General features: G+C 56.2%; 1 protein-coding gene and 1 pseudogene across 1 annotated transcript; both read right to left on the bottom strand.

Moving 5' to 3' along the window:
- Nucleotides 1-3534: 3534 nt before the first annotated feature.
- Nucleotides 3535-11206, bottom strand: LOC120393496 (antigen-presenting glycoprotein CD1d-like). The gene is made up of 6 exons (XM_039518085.1): nt 11092-11206; nt 7551-7829; nt 5892-6173; nt 5263-5559; nt 3745-3844; nt 3535-3665 (listed from the first exon to the last, which is right to left on the bottom strand). Exons 1-6 carry the CDS (start codon nt 11204-11206, stop codon nt 3626-3628), a joined length of 1113 nt encoding a protein of 370 aa, XP_039374019.1. The 3' UTR covers nt 3535-3625.
- Nucleotides 11207-22661: 11455 nt separating this feature from the next.
- Nucleotides 22662-22839, bottom strand: LOC120393524 (annotated as a pseudogene).
- Between the last annotated feature and the right edge of the window lie 526 nt (nt 22840-23365).

Raw genomic sequence — 23365 nt, 5'->3', positions numbered from 1 at the left:
GTGCTCAGCATGACAGGATTTCTGGCCTAAATAGTCACTTTTGGCTGGTGTGGGATCCCCAGTCTCTTTGTTATTGGGGCAGGGGTAATAAAGGGTCATCATACTGGTTGTGGCTGTGAATGAAGGACGACAGAACTGTTCTTGGCATTTTCCAGTGGAGGGACTCACTCTCAGCAGCACGCCCTAGGCAGGGGACATGGATTCCCGGTGTAATGGCAAAGCTAACCGAGTGAACTGAAAGTTTTGTTATATGTTGTGGAGTAGGGCCACTGATGTCTAGATTTAAGTGCTAGATTGGGTTTGGGACAGTATCTCTGATGCACTTCCCAGTGTGTATGATTCCTCGCTAGTGGCTGAAATCAATAAGAGCTGTGATGCTTTGGGCTCCTGAAGACATCTTGAGGTAGCCTGTAGCACCAGCAGGGCTGGTGGATTGGCAAGGCTAGCAGGGAGGTGTGGCAATGGGGTTCAGTGTGGGCAGTGGGTGCCCCTGGGGAAGTGTGTAGGGTGCCCCCTTATTCCCTTGCCCCTTCTGCCCAGGTTGGGAGGTGAACTCACTCTGGGTAAGCACTACCAAGGGCAGCACCTGGGAGTGAAGTGCAGGGAAAGGACGGGCAAATTAATGGGACTTCTGTGTTGCTGGACTTGTTTGCTCATGAGTTATGGTTACGCATCCTGTTTGTGGTATTTCCTCAGCGTCATTGTTTCCCTCCTTCATTAAAAGGTTTTTTGCCACACTCAGACTCTGTGCTTGCGAGAGGGGAAGTGTTGCCTCTTAGAGGCACCCGGGGGGTGGTGTGTAATTGTCCCAGGTCACGGGGTGGAGCTTAAGCCGGTTTTGCATTGCATTATTGAAACGGCACCCCTGGATACTGAACCCGGCCCTTGTTGCTGCCGGCTCTGACAGGCAGGAGGGTTACACTAATGTCCAACCTAGACCTCCCGCACTGCAACTTGAGACCATTGCCCCTTGTTCTGTCATCCGCAACCACTGAGAACAGCAGAGCTCCATTGATTTATCTGCTGTCTTACCCCTCTTTAATGACTCCTCTTTGGAAGTGACATTACGGTACTCTGGCATGAGTTCTATCGGTACAAGGTTGTAGCCTGATTTGGGGTGGGTTAGTAGGGTCAGTGGAATTTATCCACTTAATTTAGTTTTATTTAATAATTAATTTTCTAATTAATTAATAATGTTAGTAATAATTAATCGATATTAACAATATGGGTATGGTATGCCAATAGGTGTGATTAGAAGATAAGAGTTCGTCTTAAATCAGGCTTTGCAGAATTTATACAAGAAGATTGGGGTATATGACAGGAACTTACACTGAGACAAAATTCGTCAATCAAGACCTTTTATTTAAAATCAATGAAACAAGAAGTAAATGCAAAAATGTTAAAAGCAGTTTGAGATTACAAAGTTACAAAATATCACAGTTCTTTAAGAGATATAAATCTATGATAATACACAGTTCTAATTCACTCTGAACTTAGGTGTTATTTTAAAAGGAAATAATAAAAAGACTGAGGATAAGTCTATAAACTAGATGCTTTAGAGGCAAAGCAGAAAGCAGATTTCTTTATACTTACAGCTGTGAAAAGAAATACCATCAGTAGTTGACAGCCTTCAAAGGGGAGGCAGGGTGAGACGATGGAAGATAGCTGGATGTATCGCCTGCCTAATGGTGGATTGTCACCCTTTTTATAGGGAGAAATCCTTCCTCCTATGCCCAAATTTGTCTTTCCCCCATGGAAATGTTAGGGTACCTATTCTCATAGGGTAACCTTTTATGTGCGTATTAGTGACAAATATGTACGCAATTTGTGGTGTATGTGTTAAATTTGTGGGCAGAAATCCCCACTTTTCACCCCCGGGTCACCCTGGGCCCTGCAGGCCCCCCCAAAGCATGGGGCCTGGGGCAGTCACCCCAAACCGTGCTGCTCACCAGCACTTTCCACTGCTCTTGCCACCTCCTGCCTGCTCCCCTGTCCTGTCAGGTGAGTCGCCCTGCTCTCCCACCCCCACCCCCACCCCCACCGCTACCGCTCCTGCAGCCCCACAGCCCTTGAGAGCAGAACCCCACCCCGGGAAGGGGCCATTCCCAGCCCATAGGGCAGCACAGTGGTAGGGATGGCCCTGGCTCCCAGCCCCCCTGCTCTAACCCTCTAGACCCCACTCCCCTCCCAGAGCTGGGAGAGAACCCAGGAGTCCTGGCTCCCAGCCCCTGCTCTAACTACCAGCCCCCCCTCCCCTCGCCCCGCCCCGCCCCGCCCCGCCCCAGGGAGAGAACCCAGGAGTCCTGGCTCCCAGCCCCCCTGCTCTAACCCACCAGCCTCCACTCGCCTCCAGCCCCAGAGAGAGAACCCAGGAGTCCTCACGTCCACCTCCCACCCCCTTTCTCAAACCCACTTCCCAGCCACAGCCAGGACTGTTGTTATTGCTGTTGCCAGCAGAGTCTGAATGAGCTCTCTCCTGACAGCTCACTGGTGATGAGCTGTGGGAAAGGACTTCAGGGGCTGATCTCATTTGCATGGGCCCACCCACCCTGCCTGGGTGCTCAGCATGATGGGATTGCTGGCTACAGGGTCACTTTTGGCTGGTCTGGGCTCCCCAGTCTCTGTTACTGGGGCAGGGGTAATAAAGGTGGGTCTCCTGGTTGTGTGAATGAAGGACAGCAGAACTGTGCTTGGCATTTTTTGATTGAGGGACTCACTCCCAACTCAATGGCACTTGCTAGGCAGGTGACATGGGTTCAACGAGCAGGAGCAGGAGTTAAAGCTGCAGGGGTGAGTAGTCTCTTGGTCTATCTAAGGCTGTGATTAAGTGTCTTGATGTTCTGGTCTTGAGATAAAAACCTTGTCTGTGGCTTGGGAACCCTGAGGTAAAAATATTATCTAAGTTATATTTTCCTGGGGGCTGTCTTTGCAAGAGCAGCAGGTGGCTCTCACTTATATAAGAGGTTTAATTTGGATTCAATAGAAAGTTTTCTTGTATGTTGCAGAGTTACAGCCAGTGACATCTAGGTCTGAGTATTAGAACTGCTTTTGGAAAGTGTCTCTAATGCACAAGACTCCCCAGTGTGCGTGAGCCGGCAGGGAGGTGTGGCCAGCAGGGCCCCTCAAAGACTGGAGCAAGTAAGATGCCTCCTTACCTCCATCTCCGGGGTGGGAGGTGAACTCTGCAGATGCACTGACCAAGGACAGCGTCCCCGGTGTCCCATAGCGTTCTCAGGGCTCCGCTTGCTTCCCGGGCATCCCCGCTCAGCCCCAACGCCCTGCCAGGATCCCCTCCTGGCTCCCATGGCCCCAGCCTGTACTCTCTCCCCTTGTGCGTGTAGCCGGGCCTGACCCCTGCACCCGGGGCCTGCTGGCCAGCGCCTCCCTGCAGAGTTTACTGAATGGCACAGGGCAGCTCCAGCTCCATGCGGATCCTGGATCCCACAGCGCCCTCACATGTCCAACGTGCCCCAAACGTCCCAGGGGAGGAGAATCCCACCCCTCACCCGCTGCCCTGATCTCCCAGTGCTCCGATCCAGACGGGGCCTCAGGGCGCAGAGTCAGCCCCACGGTCCATGTCCCCAAGTGAGGGGCCGATCCCCACATCTAAGCCGGTGCTGCATCCTCAGGCTCTGGGCTCTCCTGGTCTGACGTCCGGGTGGCCCCTGGAAGGACAGAGCAGAGGGGATGGGTTATGGGGTGTAATGGCCTCCCCACCCCCACCCCGGCGAGGGAGAGACTCACCTGCGTATTCTCCACCACAGCACCACGGCCACGGCGGCCACGGCCAGAGCCCCCAGGGTGATGCCCACGGCCAGGCCAGGGCCCCAGGGCCTGCTGTGCCCTGTAACACACAGGGGTGATGTGCTGGGAATGGGGACAGGAGTGTGGGCCCTGTTCCCAAGGCCTCCCCTGCAGTCCCCCCATCTCCTTACCCTGGCCCACTGCCATCTGCCCTGCCACACCCCACCGCTGTTCCCTCAGCCTCCCCCACAGGCCGCCCTGCTGCCCCCACCCGACCCACTGCCCTCAGCCCCCCACCCTGACCCTGTTCCCTCAGCCTCCCCCACAGGCCGCCCTGCTGCCCCCACCCGCCCCACTGCCCTCAGCCCCCCACCCTGACCCTGTTCCCTCAGCCTCCCCCACAGGCCGCCCTGCTCCCCACCCGACCCACTGCCCTCAGCCCCCACCCTGACCCTGTTCCTCAGCCTCCCCACAGGCCCCCTGCTGCCCCCACCCGACCCACTGCCCTCAGCCCCACCCTGACCCTGTTCCTCAGCCTCTCCCACAGGCCGCCCTGCTCCCCACCCGACCCACTGCCCTCAGCCCCCCACCCTGACCCTGTTCCCTCAGCCTCCCCCACAGGCCCCCCTGCTGCCCCCACCCGACCCACTGCCCTCAGCCCCCTACTCTGACCCTGTTCCCTCAGCCTCCTCTGCAGACCCCTGCTGCCCGACCCACTGCCTTCAGCCCCACTCAGCCCCCTTTCCTCAGCCTCCCCACAGTCCCCTGCTCCCCACCCGACCCACTGCCCTCAGCCCCCACCCAGCCGTGTTCCTCAGCCTCCCCTCAGTCCCCTGCTCCCCACCCGACCCACTGCCCTCAGCTCCCCACCCTGACCCTGTTCCCTCAGCCTCCTCTGCAGTCCCCTCTGCTGCCTCCACCCTGACCCACTGCCCTCAGCCCCCATCTTGACCCTGTGCCCTCAGCCTCCCCCACAGTCCCTCCTGCTCCCCCCACCCGACCCACTGCCCTCAGCCCCCCACCCAGCCGTGTTCCCTCTGCCTTCCTCACTGTCCCACCCCCACTGCTCTCAGATGCCCCTACCCAGACCCTGTTCCCTCTTTGTCCTCCATTGTCCCACCCTCGCTGCTCCCCCCACATTCCCACCCCCTCAGCCCTCCCGCATGCCAGTGCTACTCCCCTCTGTCCGACCGCCTCTGGCTCCTGCCTCTCTCCCCAACCCCCCCAGCCCTGCCCCATTGTCTCCCCTCTGCCACACTCCGTACAGCTCTCCCCACCCCAACCCACCCCATCCCATTACCTCTCCCCTCAGCCCCCAGCCTGCTCCTCCTGTGCCAGTCCCGTCCCATTCCCCTCAGCTCCTCCACCCTGCTCCCCCGATCCACCCCCCCCTCACCCCACACATCTGCTCTGCCTCCCTCTCCCCACTCTCACTGCCTGGACCCTGCCCTGCTTGAGATGTGCAGGAAAAGCCCCCAGAGACCACGACCGCCCCCCCCCCCGGGGACGTGCACCTACCCCAGGGGATCAGCAGGCTCTGGCCCCCCAGGCTGCTGTGCTGCACCCGGCAGGCGTAGCTGTGCCCATCGCCCGGCCCCACGGCCAGGGAGCTGCGCAGCTGGTAGGTCAGGTCCACGTTGGGCAGGATCCCGCTGGAGTTCAGCCTCCAGCCCGGCCCCACCTCCTCCCCGTCCTGCAGCCAGGCCACGCGGACGGGCCGGGGGTAGAAACCGGTGACCCGGCAAACCAGCAGCACCGGCGCGGGGGTCCCGGCTGGGGGAGGCGCTCGGGCAAACACCACGGCGACCGGCCGCTCTGAGACAGGAGGAGAGAGACGGGGCGGGGGAGAGGGGACGATTCAGCCTGAGCCTCAGGGACTCACTAGCCAAGCCCAGCTCCACTCCCCGGGATCAGGCGTTGGCCCCCCTGTCCTGGCCAGACCCCAATTCTGCTCCTGCACTTACCATTCCTGAAGGAATCCCCCTTCACTTCCTGTCTTAAACTGCTGTGCAGGGTGTTGATGAAATCGCCACTGCGCTCCAGCCCAGATAGAGCTGCATTTGTACACAACACAAGGGTCCCTGTTTAAAAAGCCCACCCCAGAAGTGGCTGCATCTCAGTGAGCGGGAAGTGGCGTCCTGCCTCACCTTGCCTTGCCAGAGACTCTTTCCCGTACTGGACAAAGCTCTTGAGTTCACTGACACACGTTGTTCTCAGGAGAAACTGAGCCGTGGCAGTCGTGCTCTTATCCTGGTTAAGAAAGTCCCGTGACTGGAGGGCCAGCTTATGCCAGTGCTGAGCGACCCAGGAGCCTTCGTCCACGCTGAAGCTGATGAAATCCTCCCCGTTCACCGCGGCATCACAGAACTGCCGTGAGGTGCCGTTGGGGTGGAGCTCGCAGCCGATGGAGGCCTGAATCACAAAGGGGTCTGGAATAGGAACGGCAGGGCAATGAGGACAGGCCATTGGAAGGTCACTGAGGGGACAGTGGTAGGGGCAGAAATAGAGAGACAGGGGAATAAAGACATAATGTCGGGTGGAATGAGGATGTTAGGCCACAAGATGGCGGCAGGCTTGTGGGGTGGCCCTGGACGGAGTTAAGGGCACATTGCGGTTTCTGTTTAGAGCTGATGTTTTCAAAGCGCTCTGAGGTCCACACATATGGTCAGATTGGCTCAAAAATCACTGCACTATATCGGGGCCTGGGGCAGAGTTTGTGGTGCAAATTTGGGGTCCCTTGGTCATGGGTTTTGTGAGATACAGACCCCCACCCAAATCACCTGCCTTTTAAATGTTAATTTTTTTTTAAAAGTGATTTGTGATGCTCTAGAGAAAATTATGTCCCTGAGCCTTAATAAACGTACATCCCTGGGCTCCCCTGAGCTCAGCTCTGCACCAGTAGCAGGGATGAGTCTGGCTTCCCAGCGTTACAAAGTCCCTGGGCCTTGGTTCTGTCTGTGGTGCGTACGCCCGGCGGTGACACGCACCTGAGCCCACAGACAGTTCACACCTCTGCCAGCGATTGTTTCCCTAGCGGTGCCTCAGGGCATGACACACCGAGTCTCACAGTCACTCAGCCAGAGAGGCAGAAACCTGTGAGCCCCAGGAGCATCCGTCTGATCCCCATCGCTGAGAGGTTCCCGTGGGGGTGAGCTGTGATCGCAGGGCCGGCTGTCACTCTGTTGTGAAATCACCTGCCCAGGCAGATTGCCCTGAAACTAGCTCTGCCCCAGCAAGGTGCAGGGGAGACTTTGTGGTGCAAATCTGGGGGCAGGTGGGGAAGGGGTTCCTGAGAGAAAGTCTCGCCCGAGGACCTGTTTTTAGTGTCACCCAGCGCAGACAGCTGAGCAGAGGTGTGCTGGGTCTGTCCTGTCCCACTGGGCAGAGCTGGCTGTGAGGGTGGGGAGTGGGATTCGCTTAGCTCTGCATTTCCTGCCTGTCCAATTCTTGAGTTGAAGGTGTCAGTTTTCAATGTTCAGGCTGGCCAGGTTCCAGTGTCATGAACAAGGGCCTTTGCTCGGGCACATGGCTGTGAAAAACCATGTGCTTATGGTTATGGATGGGACACGGGGCTTTTCTCCTCTGGGGGCGCAGGCTGCAACCTGGCCGCAGAGCTGGGGGAGTGGCTCAGCGGGGTGGAGAATGGGAAACGGGGCGATTCCCTTCTAGGGCACACCAGCTCCATTCAGCCTAAGGGCCAGGAACTGGCTGTCTTGCCCCCGATCCACCCGGTCAGGACACAGTTACTGCAGTGAGTGTGTCAGTTCTCAGCTCCCTGTTGGGTGTGGGAACCGCTCCATACTCACAGTGCTCGTCTTCATCCTTAACCACTTTGTTAATAAGAGGGAAGAATTTGGACACGTAGTCATGGAGCACTGTCTCCAGGCCCTGCCACTGCTTCGGAGTGAGGCCCTGCTGGGCCCAGGGCTGCAGGAAGCGGATCTTGCAGGAGCTGCAATCCATGGAGTGGGTCCGCAGGTCCCCGAGCAGAGCAAACCCCTCCATGGTCCTAGAACTGGCATTGTGGAAGACAGTGGTTTTGAGCACCCGGAGGGTGAGAGACCCTGCGGGGACAGGAGGGGAGGCTGGAGGAGGGGGAACAAGGGGAGGACAAAGCGGGTGAGGAGAGAGATTAAAGAGTCTCAGTCTCGTTAATGCTCCCCAGTTCCAGGGTTTTCCTGCTGAACCGTAACCTGCCTCCCCCTCCTCTTGCACCCCAGCAAGGGTCACTAGTGCTGGATAAGTTCACGGAGGACAGGTCCATCAATGGCTGTTGGCCAGGCTGGGCAGGGATGGTGCCCCTAGCCTCTGTCTGTCAGAAGCTGGGAATTGGGCGACAGGGGATGGCTCCCTGGATGATTCCTGTCTGTTCATTCCCTCTGGGGCACCTGGCACCGGCCGCTGTCGGCCGACAGGACACTGGGCTAGGTGGAGCTTTGGTGTGACCCAGTCCGGCCGCTCTTATGTTATTATGTGGTGCTGCCCCACCCTGGCCCTGGCATTATATCATGCACAACCCCCCCGCAGTAGCAAAAAGGGCAGGGGGGGTCCCCACTTACCGGCCAGGGCCCCCCATGCCCAGGGGAGGAGCAGCAGCGGGAGCAGCATCCTGGCAGGGGGAGCGGGATCCAGGCTCTGGCAGGTGTCAGTGCGGTGAGACGACTCACGGGCTGTCGGTTCCTCCCCTGGCCACAAGCCTCGGCACCAACTTCTCTCTTTGCCTGTCTCTGCTCAGCTCTGTGCCTGCAGCTGCCAGCCCAGCCAATCCGGGCAGATGGAGTCGGGGAGCGGCGGCAGCACGGGAGGGGGATCCCCGGTGGCAAGGTCACAGCTAGGGCCGGATCTGCGCCTAGGCAAACCGGGCTGGTCTGCAGGGCTCGCATTCGTGGCCAGCGTCCTGTTCCTCACCCTGCCCAGGGGCTCCGCCCACAGCAGCACCCACTGCCCTGGCACTGCAGCCAAGCCTGGCCGAGCGTGGAGGGGCGGTTCGGGGGGATGGAGAGGGAGTCCGCCCCCACTCCCGCTGCAGTGACAGGCCTGCCCTGTGGGGCTGGGCCTGGCTGCCCCCAAGTGACGGGGGAGATCGGGGTGAAGAGATAGGCTGGGAGGTTATTGAAGGGTTGTTGAGGAGCGCTGGGGCTGTGTACATGCTGGGTTGTTATTGTAGGGTTGCTGACGGGCGCTGGGGCTGTGTACATGCTGGGTTGTTATTGTAGGGTTGCTGGGCTGAGCTGAGCTGTGGACAGGGTTGGTTGTTATTGTAGGGTTGCTGGGGAGCGCTCGGGCTGTGGGCATGCTCGGTTGTTATTGTAGGGTTGCTGGGCAACGCTGGGCTGTGGGCAGGCTGGGTTTTTGTTGTAGGGTTGCTGGGCTGAGCTGAGGCTGTGGACAGGCTGGATTGTTATTGTAGGGTTGCTGCGGAGCACAGGGCTGTGGACAGGCTTGTTTGTTATTGTAGGGTTGCTGGGCAGCGCTGGGCTGTGGGCAGGCTGGGTTGTTATTGTAGGGTTGCTGGGCTGAGCTGAGGCTGTGGACAGGCTGGATTGTTATTGTAGGGTTGCTGCGGAGCACAGGGCTGTGGACAGGCTGGGTTTTTGTTGTAGGGTTGCTGGGCAGCGCTGGGCTGTTGACAGGCTGGATTGTTATTGTAGGGTTGCTGCGGAGCACAGCGCTGTGGACAGGCTTGTTTGTTATTGTAGGGTTGCTGGGCTGAGCTGAGGCTGTGGACAGGCTGGATTGTTATTGTAGGGTTGCTGCGGAGCACAGGGCTGTGGACAGGCTGGGTTTTTGTTGTAGGGTTGCTGGGCAGCGCTGGGCTGTTGACAGGCTGGGTTGTTATTGTAGGGTTGCTGCGGAGCTCTGGGGCTGTAGACAGGCTGGACTGTTATTGTAGGGTTGCTGGGGAGTGTTGGGTTGTTATTGTAGGGTTACTTCTCATTGCTGTGGTGCCTCACGCTTGTCTCATGACAACAGTGACATTCAGTGACCATCCCTGGTTTCTGGGTGCAAATCACCACCTGGCGGAAGTGACCCCATGTCATGCGCGGCTGTTCTGTGGGCGCTGGGACCTCACGGTTCGAGGGGAGCCCCTGCTTGGGGTTCCCCACTGGGCCCTGGAGCCGACGCAGCTTTTCCACAGAGAATCTCCCCCAAACTCCTCCCTGGGTTGGGGCTCTTCTCTAAGGCCTATTGCTGGGCTCAGGGCAGGAGTGCGGCTTGGGCCTTGGCCCCCATAAGGTCCGCTGTTTCCTGCGGCCCAGAGTAAGTGAGCTTGGCCCCCTCAGCAGGGGGCGTAGCCTCCGGAGTGACCCCCATGAGGACACTCCATGGGCCGTGGACGGAGGGCAGGAGGCCGGGGCAGGGCACTCGCCGCCACAGACAGGCCCCACATGTCCTGACGAAGGAAACCCCGCGCCATCGCGGGACCCGCCTGGAGCAGGGGCAGTGGGTCCCTGCACTGCGAGGCAGCAGGAGACGCTGGGCGCAGCGAGGTGAGTGCAGTGGGTTTCACACCGGTGAGGCTGGGGCTTGTCTGCGTTTGCAGCAGGGAGCTTTGCTGTTTTGTGCCTTTTAGGGTCAACATTTGAGGCCTGAGGCAGCCCACGAATGACCGTCCTGTGCCCACCAGCGTGCGCCGTCCCTGGGCTATTCCCAGTGACAGGACGCCGACACCCGTCACTGGTTAGCACCAGGGCTGTGCAGATTGCGGTTTCTCTCGTTTCCTCGCGTGGTTTCAGGTTGGCACTGACAGTTAACTGCCAGCCACGCAGGGAAACACCATGAACCCCTGTCCCAGAGAGAAGCCAATGGGGAGGTGACGTGACCTGCCCGAGGTCACACAGTGAGAGTGCAGCAGAGCCGGACAGAACCCAGGTGTCCTGACTCCTGTGTGGTGCTGCAGCTGCCAGATTGTCCTGGCCTCGCCCTGCCCTGGAGACTCCGGCGCCCTGTCATCGCCTGCCCCTGCTGTACAAATGCCACCCTTCTGCCAGGGGAGTCGGCAGCAACCAGGGCCGGGTTCAGCATCCAGGGGTTCCTCAGAACAATCCAGCACAGAACCCGCTTGAGTCCCAGCCGCAACCTGGGAAAACTAACCCCCCCCCGGCGCCTCTCAGAGCCAACGCTTCCCCTCCCTGAGTCGTGTCTAGCAAAGAAAGGGGAAAGGAGCCCGGCATTGGTGTGGGAAAACACCATCACCGCTAGTCATAAGTGTGTGACCGTGAGCAAAACGCCCACCTCTGAGTACGCTGGGCAGTGTCCTTTGCCTCAGCTCCTCACCTTGTGTGGGGAAAGTCCAACAAACAAATGCTCCTTTAACACCCCCCCCACACACAGTGCACCTCTCACAGGTGTGGTCCTTGGCCAGCAAAGCCCCAGAGTTCAGAGGTGCATTCACGGGGCAGGAGTTACAATGAGTGACGCCACCGTTCACTCTGCGCACCACTGTGCCCCCATTGGCCATGGGGCCTGTCATAAACAGATAGTTAAGGGTTAAAGTCTCTTTTACCTGTAAAGCGTTAACAAGCTCAGTAACCTGATGAACACCTGACCAGAGGACCAATCAAGGGACAGGATAATTTCAAATCTCTGTGGAGGGAAGCCTTTGTCTGTGTTTCTTTGTTTGGAGTTAGTCTCTTTTTGGATTTAAGAGAGGCCAGTCATATCCTTCAAGTTCTCCAAGTTTCCTGAAATAGCCTTTTCTATTCAATATAGTGAGTATTAGTTAAAAAGGCGGATTAGTCTTTTGAGTTACTTTCTGTATTTGCAATTGTGTGTTTGCTGGATAAATTATTTATTCCTGTTTGCTGTTACTTTGATTATTCTGAGGAGGAGGGAGGGGGAAGTCTCTCCAGGTTTATAAGTCAGACCCTGTGATATTTTCCATCCTGGTGTTACAGAGATAGTGTACTTTCTTTCTTTAATAAAATCTTTTCTTTTTTAGAACTTGATTGATTTCTTCCCTTGTTTGGATTTTCAGGGGAAGGGGAGGGGGGAAGGTGAGTCCCTCTTTGTTTTGATTCAAGGAGTTTGAATCAAGGTATCTCTCCCAAGGACAAGGGGAGGGGGAAGAAGGTGGGGGAAATGGATTATTTCCCTTTGTGCTGAGATTCAAGGTGTTTGGATCTGTGTTCCCCAGGAAAAGTTTTTGGGGGAACAGGGAGTGTGTCAGACACTTAAAACTTGGCTGGTGGCAGCGAGAACCAGATCTAAACTAGGATTTTAGTTTAGAGGAGTCCATGCAGGTCCCCATCTTGTGAACGCTAAAGTTCAAAGTGGGGAATAAACCTATGACAGGGCCTTTGCCTCCTCTGTTGCTACCTGTTTCTATTGCCACATCCTGAGCCCCCTGTGACGTTATGAGTCTGATCTAATATCTCCTTGAAAGATGACAGGGCCAGAAAGAGGTAATCAACTCACAGACTGACCTGAACCATGGTGAACTTTAGAGACTGCTTAGGAAGATCTGGAAATGAACAGAGCTTTGAAATGCGGCCTGCATTGTTAGAGGTAGAAGGGGAGATGTTTGCTCAGGTCTTGTGATGTAAGCAAACAAGTCTTGTCTATTGCTATAGTTTTAATTCAAAGATCAAAAAGTAACGTTTAGGAAGATACTTGAGTGAAATAGTATTATTGTCTCTGTGTCGCTTTGGAGGTTGTGGTAACCTGTATCTGAAGGGTTTAATGGATAAATTACCCTGTGCTAATTGCCAGGATGGTTGGGAGAAGGAGAGTTAAGCCTATTGTTTTCTCAGGCCAAAAGGCTGCAGGAAATGTATAAGAACCTGGGACACGATCCTTCTTCATCTCAGAGCTGCTTTGGGTTTCAAGAGGGGGAAACCTTAAGCCACTGGAGCCGCCCTGAATATGGACATTGGACTATAACCTATGGACTATTTCTAAAAGGTCTTTTGGCAACTACAAGCTAATCTCTGCTGTGTATCAGAACCTCAGGAATTGAATTCAAGTCTGTCTGCATATTGATCTTTTAACCAACACACTCTTTTTTCTTTTTAAATAAAATTTAGTTTAGTTAATAAGAATTGGCTGTAGCGTGTATTTTGGGTAAGATCTAAGTTATAATTGGACCTGGGTATGTGGTTGATCCTCTGGGATTGGAAAAACCTTTTCTTTTATATGATGAGATCAGATTTTCAGTAACCATCATCATATCTGACAGGTGTGTCTGGACGGAGGCCTAAGGCTGGGTACTTTAAGGGAACTACATTGTTTGGACTTCTAAGTAACCAGTGAGGTACTACGGAAGCTGTTTTGTGCTGGTTGGTAAATCTAAGTATTGGAATAACCACCAGCATTTGAGGTTTGTCTGCCCTGTTTGGTTTGCAGTTCACCCTGATTGAGTGACCTCAGCTGGCTCCCACGGGCAGCACCGTCACACACACCCCGCTCAGCCCAGCTCTCGGTGACGTCAGCAGTTAGCGGCTGGGCCTCACTGCTAGGGCAGGCTGAGCAGTCCCTTCCAGCTGTCTCACGGCAGGTGTCGGGCTTAGCGCTGAGGGTGGGGATCAGTGATTTGAGCTGACAAGTCTCATCCGCGCTGTCTTTCAGTGCTAGAGAGCGGAAGGGGCAAATGGTGTGTGGAACTCTTACACAGAACCCCCCGCCCCCGGGAGAGACCCCCCTCCTGCAGGACCGGCTCTAGGCATAGGCGGCAGGTTTGTATAACTTTTGGTGGTGCCCAAAATGGTGGTGCCTCCCCCCCACTCCTGCCCTGTAAGCTGATATATATATTTTATTAAATAGTGTAAACATGGACTGGAAGCCGTAAGCATTGAAGTTTCTCTTTATTGCACAATGTCACTATCAGAAAAATCCATTGTTGATTATTAGTGGTCCTACAAATCATTTTTTTGTTGCTGGGATAAAATGAATCTACAACACGTCGGCGCCACAAGATTACAAGGGTCAATTAAAAGTGGAAAGTCAGAAGCAGCTTCAATATACAGTATTATATTTTGTGGGAATGTTCTTAGTGTTTTCTCTGAATACTGTGTGGGTGCCTCAGTTTCCCCTGCAAGGTGCCAGCTGACGGTGTTGGGGACAAAGCGATCAGGTGGCCTCCTTGTCCGGAAGAGAGACAGAGGCCAGAGGAGGGAGTGTCAGTTTGGAGCTGGCTGGGGAAATCAGGAGAGGCCCAGAACTTGGGCCTGGGCTCCCCACCCCCCAAGATAGACCTGACTGAGGGGTCCTGTTTTCTGTACCTACAAGCTCTGATTTAGACTGTGATCCTGTCATCTAATAAACCTTCTGTTTTCCTGGCTGGCTGGGAGTCACATCTGACTGCAGAGTTGGGGTGCAGGGACCTCTGGTTGCCCCAGGACCTGCCTGGGCAGACTCGCTGTGGAAAGTGCATGGTGTGGAAGGGCAGGCTGAATGCTCCGAGGTCAGACCCAGGAAGGTGTAAGCTTCTTGCCCTGGAGACAGTCTGCTCAGAGAGAGGAGGCTCCCCCAGAGTCCTGACTGGCTTTGTATGGAGTAGTTCCAAAGCATCCCAGCATCCCCTTCCACACCGTGCGCTTCCCGGAAGTCTGCACAGGCACTGACACTCCCTCCTCTGGCCTTTGTCTCTTTTCCAGGAATTAGGAGGCCACCTGATCTCTTTGTTCTCCAACACCTTCGGTTGGCAGCTTGCAGGAGAGTGGCCCAGGCCATCAGTTGCCCAGAGACAGGGTTGCAGCCATTCTCTGTGCAGACGGCATCACACTGGCCCTCTAGGGCTTTACAACAATCACACCCCCTTATCCCACCATCTAGATCCTTGAGAAATGCATAGGGGAAACTGAGGCACCCACACAGTATTCAGAGAAGACATTAAGAACATTCCCACCTGTATACAACCAATTATATACTTTAAAGGGTGTAAAATAATCAAGTACTGTGCTAAACACAATGATACTAGTTAGTAGGGGAAGCAAAAGTGGCTGGGAACCTGGGAGGCAGTGACCATGAGATGGTCGAGTTCAGGATCCTGACACAAGGAAGAAAGGGGAGCAGCAGAATATGGAACCTGGACTTCAGAAAAGCAGACTGACTCCCTCAGGGAGCTGATGGGCAGGATCCCCTGGGAGAATAACATGAGGGGGAAAGGAGTGCAGGAGAGCTGGCTGTATTTTAAAGAATCCTTATTGAGGTTGCAGGAAAAAAACATCCAGATGTGTAGAAAGAATAGCAAACGTGGCAGGCAACCAGCCTGGCTTAACCGTGAAATCCTTACTGAACACATTAAAAAAAGGTGCCACCCGACATATCCAATTACTAATCAGGTAGTAGGGTTTACAATGCTATAACAAGAGATTATGCTATTACCATTATCCAGTCAGCTTGCACACTATTTTGAATTAGTGATAATTCAGAGAGAGAGAAAGAAGAAAGCTGAATTTAGAGAACAATTATTAACCAGATTCCTGGTTATCCACCAGCCACAAAGCACCATAAACACAGTAGAATCTGGCCAAGAGCCTATTCACCTCAAATTGGCATCTGCTACACTCCCCCCACCCCCCTGCCCTCAGCCCCCACTATTCAGGAGCTAGCTGAGTGGAAAGGTGGCATTGCGGAAGGATTTGGCAGGTAATTGAGAACTCCTACAGAGCCCTGTGCAGCCCCTGAGATCACTGCTGAGTTCTGAGCACTGGGTCTGCAGCTAGTCAGCAGTGAGATGAGGAGCCACAACTGGCACCTTAAAGCACCTTTACCCGCCCCCCTTCACAAGCCGCACTAAGCCCCATTTCACCGCCCCGGGCGGAACACCGAGGGGGGGTTAAGTACGGGGTGGGGGGGCAATAACCCAAAGTCGCTCCTTTGCCTCCTGGCCCTGCAGCTCCCTCAGCCCCCTCCGCTGAAGAGAGACCAGGAGAAAAAAGCCTCCCCCCTCCCCTTTTCCTTCCCTCTCCACCGGCACCAGCTGGGCTTCAGAGCCCCTTCCCTGCGCGCGGCCGCCTTGCTCTGCACGGGGCTGCCTGGGACCAACGGGGCTGCTGCCCCTCAGAGCCCCGCCGCACTGGGGGGGCTGCGCTGCCGCCCCTCCCCCTCCCGGCAGAGCCCACCCCGGCCCCGGGAGCCGGGCAGCTGCGAGCGGGTGCCTCCTCCTCCTCCTCTCCCCCGGGGAGGGGAGCCCGGCCACCGGTCGACCTGCCTGCAGCCCCCGAGCCAGCGAGCAGGGCTGGGGCTGCAGGAGGGCGGCGCCGAGCCCAGAGCCAGCTGGCGGCCACACGCAAAACCCGGCTCCGGACGCCGAGTCCAGAGCCCAGTGCTGGCTGCCTGGAAAGACGTCGATTTTGGAAATGTGCTCAGAGGGGAGCGGCCGCTTCCCCCCCCCCTTTCCCCCCGACTACGCTACTGGGGGGGGGGGAGGGGGATGGTGGTGGCAGGGGCCAGTGCCCGCTCCAGGCAGGGCCAGGGGAGAAATCCAGCTCCAGATATTGGTGGAGCACAGCCCCCAGCCCTGACTATTCCTGGGGCTGGGGCCCGTGGAGCCCATATAACCTGGCGCCTATGGCTCTGGGCACCAGCAAAGCAAGCAGGTGCCTGGGGCAGCACATCTCCAGGGGCGGCACATCCAGGCCGAGGTCACAGGAGGATTAGCCCAGCCTGATGACCTCACTACGACGCCCCTGGGCTGAGGGAGGCCGGCGGAAGCTGGGGCTGCATCGGCAACACGGGACTCAGCGAGGAACTGGCCGGTGGGGCGAGCGCGGAGGGGGGTGATCCCCTTCTGCCCAGTGTCTCGGGCCCTGCCCCGCCCCTGCGCTAGTGCGGTGTGCGCCACCGGCAGGGCCGGGCGCCTCCACTGGCAGATCCCGCCATTCACCATCGGGAGGGCTGTGCCGGGCAGCAGAAGAGCGATGTCGTTGCTCTCTCGCCCGATTGGTCAAAGCACCCTCCAGTCAAAGACAGCCAGCTCGCCTCTCCCTGAGCACCCCGTCCCCAAAAGTGTCGAGCTCCCACCTCCGCCCCCCCCCAGCACCTCCGTGCCGGGCAGGAGGATGGGGTGCAGCTGTGCCTCTGTGCTGCCATCATGGCAGCAGCTGCTGCTGAGAGAGGCTCTGCCGCTGCAGCGTCTCCTCCTGCTGCTCTTGCAAGTCGGGGAGGCTCCTCCAGCCCCGTGAGTGCAGAGAGGAGCCTGGTTTGGGGGCCTGGTCCGGATGTGGAGCTCACGATGCCCGTCAGGTATTTCTACGTCCAGGGAGTCAGCGCAGCTCGACAGAACTTCACTGCTCCCCCGCCCAGGTATTGTTCACGCATCTGCTCTTTGCCCCCGCCCCAGTTGTGGCTTTTCTTCTCCAGGCTGGGATCTGAGCCGCAAGTATGGCTCAGGGGGGTCTGGGGCTGAGGAAACTGTCACCTGAAGGAGCTGACTCAGGATGAGAAGCAGATCCAAAGAGCCTTACGCTTTTCTCCCTACTCTCTCCCGTTTCTAGCGCCCAAGGCGCTTTGGTGTGCTCCAGTGACCCAGGGTCAAGCACTGCTGCTTTTTCATCTTGCAGCGTCAGACGCATCTCACAATAATACACGTACGTTTAAACACATAAAGCCTCACTCTGTGATAAGCTCCCCAAAAACACTAAAATCCCACATTACTCTTCTACTGGCCAGTCTGTCTTTCCACGCTGAACTCTCCAGTTTCCTAAATAATAATGGGGCGGCAAAAAACCTAGAGCCAGCCCTGCGTCTCCCGCCCTTTCCCCCTCCCCTGGGATCTGGCACCCCCGCCGCCCGCAGAGCAAGGGCCGTGCCAGGGACAGACATGCCAACGCTCGCCAGTTCATCGCCAGAGGTGCGATTGCTAAGTACAATTCAGCCTGACTCGCGGGCTGGGGCTAGAACTCTCAGATGTCACCGAGTTATGGTTTCAGCTGAGCTCTCTGCCTGGGACGTTGCTGTGGGGGCTGAGGAGAGGGTCCCGCTGTCAGCCCCGGGCAGGCTGCTCTCCTGCCAGCCTGGGAAGTGGGAGAGAGGGGACCCCAGGGCAGGCCGCAGGCCTGGGGAGGGTGAAGAACCCTAAGGAGCAGAGCTGAGGCTGGGAGGGGTAAATTGGGGCCTGCAGGGGGGTTGTGTTACCCGCACACAATTCTCTGTTCGTCGCACACTCAGGGGGACCCACCTTCCCCTGGTCCTAGGGCTCAAGGAGTAACCCTCGTCATTTAGGCCCCCTCCCCCTCCCCGTGCCGAGGGCTCAGGGTAACCTCGCACTGTGGGTGTGTTGCCATAGGCGGCAGGTTCGTATAATTTTTGGTGGGGCCCAAAATGGTGGTCCCCCCCCCATCTCTAACCCTGTAAGCCGATATAAGATGAAGCTACAATGTCGGCACCACAAGATTACAAGGGTCAATTAAAAGTGGAAAGTCAGAAGCAGCACTTGCCTGCTTCAATATACGGTACTAAATTTTGATGCACCTGTTGTGACAAAGTGGGAATGTTCTTAATGTTTTCTCTGAATACTGTGTGGGTGCCTCAGTTTCCCCTGCAAGGTGCCAGCTGACGGTGTTGGGGACAAAGATCAGGTGGCCTCCTTGTCCGGAAGAGACACAAAGGCCAGATGAGGGAGTGTGAGTTTGGAGCTGGCTGGGGAAATCGGGAGAGGCCCAGAACTTGGGTCTGGGCTCCCCACCCCCCAAGATGGACCTGACTGAGGGGTCCTGTTTTCTGTACCTACAAGCTCTGTTTTAGACTGTGATCCTGTCGTCTAATAAACCTTCTGTTTTACCAGCTGGCTGAGAGTCAGGTTTACTGCGGAGTTGGGGTGCAGGGACCTCTGGTTGCCCCAGAACCCCGCCTGGGCAGACTCGCTGTGGAAAGTGCATGACGTGGAAGGGCATGCTGAATGCTCTGAGGTCAGACCCAGGAAGGTGTAAGCTACTTGCCCTGGAGACAGTCTGCTCAGAGAGGAGGCTCCCCCAGAGTCCTGACTGGCTTTGTATGGAGTTGTTCCAAAGCATCCCAGCATCCCCTTCCACCCCATGCGCTTCCCGGAAGTCTGCACAGGCACTGACACTCCCTCCTCTGGCCTTTGTCTCTTTTCCAGGCATTAGGAGGCCACCTGATCTCTTTGTTCTCCAACACCTTCGGTTGGCAGCTTGCAGGAGAGTGGCCCAGGCCATCAGTTGCCCAGAGACAGGGTTGCAGCCATTCTCTGTGCAGACGGCATCACACTGGCCCTCTAGGGCTTTCCAACAATCACACCCCCTTATCCCACCATCTAGATCCCTGAGAAATGCATAGGGGAAACTGAGGCACCCACACAGTATTCAGAGAAGAACATTCCCACTTTGTAACACCTGTATACGACTAGTTATATACTTTAAAGGGGTGTAAAATAATCAAGTATTGTGCTAAACACAATGATACTCCAAACTGACCACCAAACTGACCACCAAATTTAAGTTGCACGTTTTTCCCCTCAGGTGAGGGCTCTGGGGTGGGGCTGGGGATGAGGGGTTCACAGTGCAGGAGGGTGCTCAGGATTGAGGTGCTGGGGGCACAGGGCTGGGGATAAGGAACTTGGGATGCAGACAGGCTGCCCCAGGGCTAGGGCCAGAGGGGACTCCCCCCCCACCCCGTTACCGGCAGCAGCAAGCTCCAGGGGAGGGACCCCTGCTCTCCCCCCTCCCTGCAGCACACTCACTCTGGACCACAGTCACTGCACATGCTCCTAGGGACTCTCTCAGGTCCAGAAAGCCCACTCACCTCCCCTATGGTGGGTACCGGGTGTCACGGAGTCCCCGGGCGCTGCTCTGGAACTGCTCCCCACAAAGCCAGGCAGGACTCTGGGGAGCCTCCTCTCCCTTGGAGCAGCCTGTCTGCAGGGCAAGAAGCTCCCACGGCTTCACCTCCTGGGTCTCTCCTTGGAGCATTCAGCATCCTCTGCCCCTCCGTGTGCTTCCCACAGCGAGTCCGCCCAGGCGGGGCCCTGGGGGGGCCACAGGGTCCTGCCCCCCCACTTCGCAGTCAGACGTGACTCTCAGCCAGCCAGTAACACAGAGGTTTATTCGATGACAGGAACACGGTCTAAAACAGAGCTTGTAGGTACAGCCTACAACACCTTCAGTTGGCACCTTTGCAGAGGAGGGGCCCAGGCCATCAGTTGCTAGGATACAGAGTGCCAGGCATTTAGGTGCACTGGCCTTTTGCTCTGCAGCAAAGAACTGCAGAGGGGACACTGAGGCACCAACACGGTATTCAGAGAAAACATTAAGAACATTCCCAGTTCATCACACCGGGGCGGGGGGAGGGGGCGTTGCCATCATGTGTGGCCTCCCCACCCATGCTGCTGCCCCAGGGGGGCGGGGGAGAGAGCTCCCAAGGACCTGTGTGCCTCTTTCCTCCTCCTCTCTCCCTCTTCCCCTTCCCCGGTGCTCCAAGAGGCTGCTGGCCGCTGATCTCTATAGCCTTAGGCAGAAGCAGCACAAACAAAGGAGAGCGGCACTGGCTGTTTTCTTTCAGGCAGGGAAGCTCTGAGGTGGGGCAGGGGAGAAACCCAGCTCCAAATATTGGTGGAGCAGAGCCCTCAGCCTTGAATATTCCTGGGGCTTAAGCCCCTCGAGCCCATATAAGTTGGCGCCCCTGTGTGTGGGGTCTTTTACCAGGCAAAGAGCCTCACAGAGCAATATCCCACGTAACCGCTCGTTATTAACAGTTATTACCCAAAACAATGCAGAGACTAAACCCAAATGCTGCGACTCCCACTCCCAGAAAGGCAGATAACTTGTCCCTGCTGGACCGTCAGGATCAGGGCATCTGGGGAGCTCCGGCAGCTCTGACCTCGGGGCTGTGTCCTGGAGTTGGTTCCCAAGAACCTCCTTTTGCACCCCACTTTAGATAGTGAAACTTGAGTCTTGCTGAGCTGGACTGTAACCGGCCCTTGTAGTAACATGTTCCTAACCCACCCTAACCTAGTGTAACCAACTCTCTAACCAATCCTACCCCCCAACCGTCATTAATGTACCTCACAAAATGAACCGTCACAGACAGAAACAGTCAAAGAACCAGACAGCAACCACAGAGAAAACAGTAGGGAAGTGGGGAACATAAAGACAAAACCATAAAGAAATGGGGATTTTATAACCACAACTGTTGATAAGTGCCTGCCTGCCAGACAGGTCGCATGTAGGGTGACCAGATGTCCCAGTTTTATAGGGACAGTCCCGATTTTTGGGTCTTTTTCTTATACAGGCTCCTATTACCCACCACCTCCTGTCCCGATTTGTCACATTTGCTGTCCGGTCACCCTAGATGCATGAAACTAAGTTTTCTTTAACCAGCTTAAGCTCTGTTCCTTTATCTGGTGATGATGGGCACTGTTAGGAGAGAAACCCCCTTAACAGCCCGATATTACCTTGGTTTCATGTAGTTTACAGGGAATGTGAGGATGTGACTTTTTGCTCCTTAGCTCATGGCTGCTGCTCTCCTAATCTGGCTGCAGAGAAAGGCCTCGGGCTTCACAATGTGGCTAGAGGAAAAGCCCTAATCCTGACAGCCGAAGTGAGGAGGGTGAGGGCTGGTGGGGCGGCAGGGCTGGATTGAGGGTGTGAGTAGATGGTGTGAGTGCTGGGAGGGTGAACTGAGGGTGGTGGTGCGGGGGGGGGGCTGAACTGATGGGGTCGTGATGATGGGGGCTGAGGGACTGAACTGAGGGGGGTAAATTGAGGGCGGTTGTGGGGACAGGATGAATGGCTGGGCAGGAGAGGGGCAGATGTGGGGCTGAGAGCTCCTGCAGCAGAGGCCAAACTCCCCTTACCCCGTACACCTGGGAGAGTGAGCAAGGCTAACCGTCACGTGTGCGGGGGCCGGGGGAGGTCAGAAATCTGAAAGACCTAAAATCCCAGGATAATCTTTTTTCATAAAAGCTCATGATTTGGGGGGGTCCGACGCACGCTTTTTGGCAATGCTGATCAGCAGCGCCACCCATGGGCTCCAGCCCACCAGGCTCTGCACTCGTCGGGGTGGAATCGAGTTCCGGAGCCCGGCAGGGAGCGAGTGGGGAGGCATCAGCACCTGGCAGTGGGGCTAGCGGAGAACAAGGTGGAGTCAAAGTTCTGCTCCACCCCTCCTGTTCTCGTCATTTCATTTCAGGGGAGATTCTGGTGCTTTTCGGAAGAGCCTTGTACGGATGGTCAGAGGGTGAATGAGAGGTTACGGCTCATTGGGGAAATAATCAGCGAGAGAGAGAGAGTGTGTGTGTGTGTGTGTGTGTGTGTGTGTGTGCCACCCGCGTATGTAACAGAAACTCAGGCATCATGCACTCGGCATTTTGACCTGCAAGTTATTACATGGTTTTTATGCATTTAGGCAAAAAGAGAAGCAGTTCAGCGGGGACAATAAATGAGTCTCAGAGTTCAGGGGTGGGATTGCTGTTGCGTTTCTCACGTGAGTTTGGTCTCTATATTTTTAATAGGGGAAGTGAGTTTGTTTCACAACTAGAGAGCAATTGGCTGATTTACAGACACCCCCAGCTGTGCCTGCAACTCCCTGACGTTCCAGGAGTGTGTGGGACTAGAGAGGAGACCTGGAGGGGAGGCCAGGAGGGCACCACTGTAGCTCTTGAGTCAGATTTCTGGGAAGCCAGGAGCTGAGAATAGCCCCACACTTCCTGGCCGTGGGCAGAGAGATGGGCAGGAAGCGCCTCGGTCACTAGAGAACTTGATTCAGGCCAGAAGGGGAAGCTAAAGCAAATTGTGGTGAATCAAAATTCTAGTGAAATCCTCCAGTGCGATTTCATCACGGCCCCACTGGGCGTCATTTCCTGGTGCCACCGCGCTGTCCCGGAGCCATTCACCTTTCTTATTCCTCAGGTAGACGAGCAATCCCAGGGTTGTGCAGACCAACCCCAGGACAGAGCCCCTTAACCCAGCGACGGGAGAGTCAGCCTGTGCCGCCGTGAAAACAAGAGCACGGGTGGTTTGGGCTAAGTTCCTGGAAGCGCTGCAATACCAGGCTGATGTGTGGAATGAGCAGAGCAAGCCCCTCCTCCAACTCCCTTTCTCAAAAACCCTAGTGAACACACAGCTCTCCAGTGGAGAATGGATCAGATACCACACTGATTAGAACAGATATTAGCTTAGGAGATAATATTTGTATTTCACGGTCCAGGAGACACAGACACAGTTTTCATCTCAGGGCCAAAAGACCAAATACTTTGAGAACTATGGAACTAAGTGGCAATCACTGCTCCAAAATGAGTCCAGTCCAGTCATAGGCGCCAGCTTCTTCCGTTGCCAGTTGGTGCTCGACCCCCCTCTGCCTTGCCCTGACTCCACCTCTGCCCCGCCCTCTCCTGCCCCCATTCCAACCCCTTCCCCAAAGTCCCTGCCCCTATTCAGCTCCTTCCCCAAATCCCCGCCTCTTCCCTGCCTCCTCCACTGAGCGCGCAGTGTTCCCGCTCCCCCCCCTCGCAGCGGGGACGCAGCGCAATGGGAAGGGGAGGAGGAGAAGGGGGAGATGGGGAGCAGAGGGGAGAGCTTGGCTGCCAAGCACCCACTAATTTTTCCCCGTGGATGCTCCAGCCCCGGAGCACCCACAGAGTCAGTGCCTCCAGATCCAATCCTTCAAAGCAAGAATGCTCCACACAGGATTCTGCTCGCAGACAGAGACTTCCTTCCGCCTG

The sequence above is a fragment of the Mauremys reevesii genome, unplaced genomic scaffold (assembly GCF_016161935.1).
Source record: "Mauremys reevesii isolate NIE-2019 unplaced genomic scaffold, ASM1616193v1 Contig21, whole genome shotgun sequence".
Lineage (NCBI taxonomy): Eukaryota > Metazoa > Chordata > Testudines > Geoemydidae > Mauremys > Mauremys reevesii.
The sequence above is the reverse complement of the archived record's forward strand: the minus strand, read 5'-3'. Positions and strand labels throughout refer to the sequence as shown.